Source organism: Aulonocara stuartgranti, assembly GCF_965226115.1.
Source record: "Aulonocara stuartgranti genome assembly, chromosome: 5".
Lineage (NCBI taxonomy): Eukaryota > Metazoa > Chordata > Actinopteri > Cichliformes > Cichlidae > Aulonocara > Aulonocara stuartgranti.
Genome location: NC_138943.1, coordinates 21,195,141 through 21,202,221, shown reverse-complemented (window position 1 = coordinate 21,202,221; position 7,081 = coordinate 21,195,141). Strand labels below are relative to the sequence as shown.

The window sequence follows — 7,081 nt, the reverse complement described above, 5'->3', positions numbered from 1 at the left end:
TTTGCAAGATACTAGCTCACATTGTGCTTGCTGCAAACACTGCTTATCATTTATTTATTAATGTTTAGGAAAGTTCGTATTATGTGAGTGGTGTTCTCTACAGGTATACTATAATCCAGCTCAATGAAACATATAATTTAAGATGTAGATGACCTAAGATCCAGTAAATTGAAAATATTTAAAGTCAAATAGATGTAAAAAGAAAACCGTTGCAGTGCCAACGTAAGCTACATTAAAAACAGAAATAAATCTTTGAACTGGTGGCTGTTAGGACCCAGGAGAGACTGGGCTCTGGAGGAAGACAGAGGAGTGTGTGTCCGCTTGAAAAAACAAAAAACACATCACTCACACAATCACACAATACAATGTGTGACAGTCACCGCCATACACAGCATCAAACAGCAATTGGGGTGTTACTAGAGGAAGGGAGAAGGAAGAGAAGAAGCATCATTTAAAAATGGAAAGCCGTCATGGAATTGGGAATATACCTGTCTAGCAGCTCTGAAACTCTCCTCTTAAACTTTTCATGTGGTATTAACAAGAACAACAAAAAAGCTGGGACTGCATAAACAATATGTGGGATTTAAGCTATAGTGGTGTCAGCACTGACACTTGGTTAACCTATTCAGATTTAACTATGGTGTAGAAACAGAGTGGTTCATGGGTAAGTTGTTTCAGTTTGATCTCATTTTTCAGTGCTCTATTTGTTTCTTTATTAAGCAAACAAAAATACAAAAGGGAGTCAATAAATATATTTTCCCCACAATAATGTATGAAGGCACAGAAATTTTTGAAAGTGTACCATTGCAATCTATTTCAGTATCTAGTAGTGGTACTAGTGTGTTCCTACAGCAGGTCTAAAGTAATAACTTGTACTTGTCTACATTTTACCATAACAATGGGTTTATAATTTCAGTTACTTTTATTAGTGTGTCTACCAAAATCTACCAAAATTTGTTCAGTCACAGTTGTGATTATAATAACTTCTACATCACATCATCTCCTCGTAATTGATCCTGACATTGCAAATACAACAAAAGGAGTCAATAATTCCTTCCTGATGAAAACAAAATGCCGTGTGAACAAAGGTTTATCAGATTGCAGTTAGATCTAAATCAGTCTGTAAAACCACTTAGAGTACTGGCTGTTAATGGATTAGACTTTTTAAAGAGAAACAACTCTCCTCACAACTCTTTAATTTAACAGCAGTTTAGTAAGCTGACTGAACGTTGTATAACCATTGTTTTTACTCTAAACGTTTCAAAGTTTACCCATCAATATGTTTACACCAGCTGCTATTATTCTTATGACCTTTTAACAAGTCACAGTGAGGAATTAAATGACTGTGGTAATTTAATTGCAATATATTTCTCAATTAATTCATATTAAATAAAATTGCAAGACATTCTATGGACAGAGGCGATCACATACACAGAGATAAAAAGCATACCTTTTTAATAGATACATAAATACGCTTGTAAAGTCTGCTTTTAAACTACTTTAAAATGTTTATAGATGTTTTATGAGAGTTTTTCCATTTCCTTTCAACACAGATCCACATATCAAGAAATCTGAGATAAAAATGGAGGAAGCTGCGATTTAATAATGGCTGACAAGACCAGGTCCATGTTAGCCTCTGTGGCAAATCATTCTGTTCTGAATCTTACAACTGCCCTGTGGGAACCCAATCCTACCGTTCCTGCTGATGTGGGTGTTGTCACAAGCTCTCAGTCACAGATCAAAGATCTTTTCGGTTTGTTCTGCATGGTTACCCTCAACCTCATTGCTTTGTTGGCCAACACTGGTGTGATGGTGGCGATTGCTCGTGCGCCTCACCTTAAGAGGTTTGCCTTTGTGTGCCACCTGTGTGCAGTTGACTTGTTGTGTGCCATCCTCCTGATGCCTCTGGGGATCATATCCAGCTCGCCGTTCTTTGGAACTGTTGTGTTCACTGTTCTGGAGTGTCAGGTTTACATCTTTCTTAATGTTTTCCTCATTTGTCTGTCCATTCTCACCATCACAGCCATCAGTGTAGAACGTTACTTCTATATTGTACACCCAATGCGTTATGAAGTCAAGATGACCATCAATCTTGCTATTGGTGTCATGTTACTGATCTGGGTTAAGTCAGTCCTCTTGGCTATTGTCACACTGTTTGGATGGCCAGCTTACGGACCTCAGAGCTCGATTGCAGCGGCTCACTGCTCTCTTCACGCGAGCCACAGTCGCCTAAGAGGAGTATTTGCAGTGCTATTTAGTGTGGTTTGTTTCATGGCTCCAGCAGTGGTTATCTTTGCTGTTTACTGTGCTGTGTACAAGGTGGCTCGTTCTGCAGCCCTGCAGCAAGCCCCTGCAGTAACAACATGGGCAAATGCAAGCCCTGCCAAGGATCGCTCTGACTCCATCAACAGCCAGACTACCATGATCACTACCACCCGTACTCTGCCACAAAGACTTTCTCCAGAGAGGGCATTCAGTGGAGGCAAAGCTGCACTGACTTTGGTATTCATCGTAGGCCAGTTCCTGGTTTGTTGGTTGCCCTACTTCATCTTCCACCTGCAGATGTCTCTGACTGGTTCCATGCAGAGCCCTGGGGACTTGGAGGAAGCTGTCACCTGGCTGGCCTACTCCTCATTTGCTGTCAACCCATTCTTCTACGGCCTGTTGAACAGACAGATCAGAGAGGAGCTGGTAAAGTTTAGACGTTGCTGCCTTACACAGCCTTTGGAGTTTGGGGCATCAAGCCAAGAGGGTTCGTTTCAGGAAAACTTCCTGCAGTTCATTCAAAGAACCACTAGTACAACTGAAACTCGATCCAACTGTGCCAACTCCAGTCCCCAACCATCCACTACCCATACTGTGGATCAAGTAAATAAGATACCTGGACAAATACCAGAGGAGCATGCTTAAACAATGATGAGCAGAAGTTGTGTACTGCAGAGCTAATATGTAGTCACTGTAGCTGTTCTTTGTTTTTGCAAGACATTTGATCTTAATCAATATGTTTCTGTCCGTGCTGGGGAAAAGCAGGCCACTTTTGAAGGAATAAGTGATGGTGGACAAAATCCAGTGGCCTCTATAAACAGAAGGAACAGTTACAATAATGCTTTTAACATACATATGGACATTGACAGTATTGTTTTAAGATAGTATTGGAAAAAATCTGTTCAAGTACAAATATAATGTTTAGGATATTTTATCTTTTAATTATGATACGTTTTCCTATTTAGGTCAAGGGACTGTGGTTGTACTGTAACCGGAAATATTGAAATGATGATCTATTCTCCAACGTAATTTAACCTTTCTCTGATTTCTCAGATTTTAACAGTGTTTGTGGTAATTTTCTATATGTTTATAAATGTAAATCTGGAATGAATGTAAATCTGGAATACTGCAATAATAAGGTCTTGAGAGTTGGTTCCCGGTTTCCTCTCAATAACAAGTATATTATATATCTCAATAATAATGTATATTTAAATGCTATTTTTGTGTTGATATTTTTAAAGTGCTACATGTTTCCAAGCTGTGGGCCTTTCTATTTAATATTCAGGAGCTTGTGGTTATCATATATGACCAAATAATCCCGTAGAAGTGCCAATGCTCTCTGTGTTCAGAGGTCAAATGAACCTGAGGGCTAATACCTTTGAGTTCTTCTGTGCAACAGATATGCTGATGGATCATGGGCATCAGCTGGCTCTGTCGTCGTGGAAATTGAGTGACTGGAGGTGACTCGCACAGCACCAGCGACCTTTCAGCTGGATGTATACTTAAGAATCAGATCCTGATTGGAGTTTGCTAATTCATATTTAAAAGGTCTGGAAGTTCAGATACGGATCATTAACATGCAAAGAAAGACTGAAGGTAGGTCACAGAAGTCCCTGCAAATAAGGGCTACTATAATAGTGACATAGGTATGGTGAGGAAACGATAGTGAATTTACAATGGAAATCATTACTGGGCAATGATTATGCTCTGAGAGTGGTGACAAAGTGCTATTTTATGACCCCTGCTGTTTGTGTTAGTCTTTCACAAACAGGGAAAAAGACAGAATAGTGTGGTTACAGCAAATAACGGCTAACACCATTTCACTTGCTGTACTATACACGATGCACCACTCTTACCTTACTGTAGCTGTATATTTAATCCCTGGGTAAATGCCGTGGTAGCTTTTTTTATTTTATTTTTAATGATGCAGAAGCACACAAGGGAGCATAAAGGACTCTATTATTCAAATGTACAGTTTTGAGATTATAATAATAATACGCACAATTTAGGACTCACACACATCAATCAAGAGATTAATAGTAGGACACACAGTAAAACATTGATGCAAAAATAAATTGTGTAAATGCTGATGTCTTTGGGGATAATGTAAACCACCGATTACTGTACATTTTTACTGTGACCTCAGTATTTTCTCATGACAAGCACAAAATCTTTACGCTCGAATCATTAATTAATAAGTTGTTGTTATTCTGCTTTTTTTTTTCCAGTTAGGCTGTTTTCAGCCTTTGTTGTTGTAATGTTTCCAGTGTTTGTGTGTGTTTGCCTTGAGGACAGCTGGTAAAATTTTGATTACACCAGTTTTTCATAATCAAAGCATTGGATTTTTTTTTCATAAATAAAGAAAAAAGAATAGAAGGTGCATTTATAGTTTACATAGCTTAATAAACTCTTTTGAGAATACAGTAGCACCAATTTAAAAAGGCAAAGCTTCATCACATCACAGCATCACAGCACTGTGTTATAAATTTTACAGTAACAAATTTTACTTGTAAATTACAGTAAACATACCATAAATTAACGAGAATGCTGCTGGAAGTAAACGTGGATGTACACTCTGAAGATCTTAATACTAGCAATCCTATAATACAGTCTTATACTTTAATGGGGAATTTTCTTACCGTGCACAGTCTGGATCACCATCATATCATTTCTCACGACCACACACACACATACACACACAGCTGGTGTGGAAACAGCTTTGAAATGTACGAGTATTTCTTTTACAGTAACAGGAAAAAAGGTCAGACAGAAGTCTGACCTCTCTCTTCAAATCTGACAGAGCTGTGGGGAGTATAAAACAGCAGCGGGTTATTGGTGTTGGGTGCTTTTGTGCCTGTTTGCTGATGTTCATATTATGTGTGGATCTACCACCCTTTGAATCTGAAAATGTAATTCTAGAGGTTCAAGACCTGTCAATAGTTTATATCTGCGCAGATAGAGGAAATTGAAGGATGGGGTGGGGGAAGAAAAGCTCGTTTTAAGATATTTGTTGAGTGTTATCTCATCCGGCTGAATAGTGGCAAAGGAAAGAACACTCACTTTGACACACACATTTCAAAGGCCTGATCTGGAACAAACTGATCACAGACAACACAGACGTATGCACTCTTTGATGTTTTTATTTTGCAGCTGGCGTGAAAATAAAAAATCCAGTCATGAAGATTTGAGGTATTTCAAATCACAGTGTGCCTGCCTCCTTAACAGATCTTCAGGCAATTCATCTGGGCCTGTGAGCTACAGACAGAGGACATAGTGAAATACAGCTATGATGAATGCTGTGAAGAATTCTAGCTCAACACAAATCATGACCTAGACTGTTGTTTTCAGGTTTTATTTTGTACAGTTTTAATACATTTTCAGAAAATAATAATAGAAACACACAATACTATAAGTCACACCACTATGGCCTGGGCTTTGCTATTAGTTTTATTTAATATTATGTTTTCATTTATTGTTTTCCATATGCACACAGAACCTAATCTGGGTAAAGTACACTTGATATTTTAATTCTGGTTGGGTGTTTTAGCAGTATACCCAACCAAGTACTTGTGCAGTGCTTATGCTATCTTTTCAAACTGTAAGTATACACTGCTTTACTGTGATTTTCCTCTTAATTTTTACTGATGATATGACTTTGATTAAAATGATAATTTTATAAGCTAGATTAAACTATGTAAGCAACTTTTAATAATAAGTGAATCTACTGACTGTGAACACAATCATATAACACAGTCTTCCAGGGGCTTTTCATCACAGTGGTTGCCAAACACTATTAATCATCAGCTAATCAGATCCTGCCAACACTACCACAGTACTGCATCCCAAGCATGTGGGGAAAAAGAGCAATTTAAGCATGTGTGAGTGGAATAGCTGCTTTATGTAACAGGGATGTATTAAAAAAAAATGCAATGAAGAACCATGACCAACAGAGTGTGCTACATACCAGTCAATCCTCCTCACATCCTTTTATTTTGACATCTCTAACAAGACCAAGACTTGAAATAATTTTCAACACATAACCGGATAGACGGCTGTCTTCTTTTTCACAGAATATTAAGTCTTACAGATGCGACAGAGCTGTCTATGATCAAATCTGACACTCTTTACAGCACAGTTGTGCCCAGAATATTGAATTGAAAGATCCATTTGATTAATTCAGAGGGCAGTACCAAAGAACATGTTAAAAACACGCCTTCGCCACACACTTAAGTGAAAGAAACCTTCAGCAATACATTTTTAAAGGTCAGGGGAGAAAAAGTCACAATAAAATATAGAAATACACTTAATATGATATGAAATCAATACATAAAGCTCACACTGTAATTTGATGCTTTGAAATGAATGAGGATTCATTTTGTGAGGACAATTTAAAGACTCTAAGGTTTGAGGTTTTTTTTTCTTGATACAAGGAGCCATGCTGAAGTTAAAAAAAAGTGACTACACAGGCACGGTTTTACAATAGACAAACGAATACAAAAAAAATCAATGGGACAGCTTACTTTATGCTGTGAGGGATAGGGACTGCTAGCAAGGAGCTGGTGATTTGGTGAGGAGTCTATATTTAATTGACCAACACTGCCAAACACTGTCGCTGTGATGAAGTAACTCTGTAATGTGAGTGCCAGAGTACTCCCCCTGATCATCACCCTGGCAATATTTAAGCAGGAAGTCAGGACTGATTTGATTCCACAAGTGATGGATATTTCTCATGCAGGCACAAATGAGACTTATAATGTAGTGTGTCACAAAATGTCAAAGCACGGCTGTAAAAGCCAATAAAGGCATTCCTCAACAG

At 38.1% G+C, this 7,081-nt stretch overlaps 1 protein-coding gene across 1 annotated transcript; it reads left to right on the top strand.

Moving 5' to 3' along the window:
• Positions 1-431: 431 nt before the first annotated feature.
• gpr61l (G protein-coupled receptor 61-like) lies at positions 432-3,454 on the top strand. The gene is made up of 2 exons (XM_082534883.1): positions 432-664; positions 1,554-3,454. The coding sequence occupies exon 2, from the start codon at positions 1,606-1,608 to the stop codon at positions 2,908-2,910; it is 1,305 nt and encodes a 434-aa protein (XP_082391009.1). The 5' UTR covers positions 432-664; positions 1,554-1,605; the 3' UTR covers positions 2,911-3,454.
• The last annotated feature ends 3,627 nt before the right edge of the window (positions 3,455-7,081 follow it).

What these genes read in the sequence shown, in the direction of transcription:
- gpr61l (XM_082534883.1), top strand. Translation starts at nt 1,606, where the DNA reads ATGGCTGACAAGACCAGGTCCATGTTAGCCTCTGTGGCAAATCATTCT.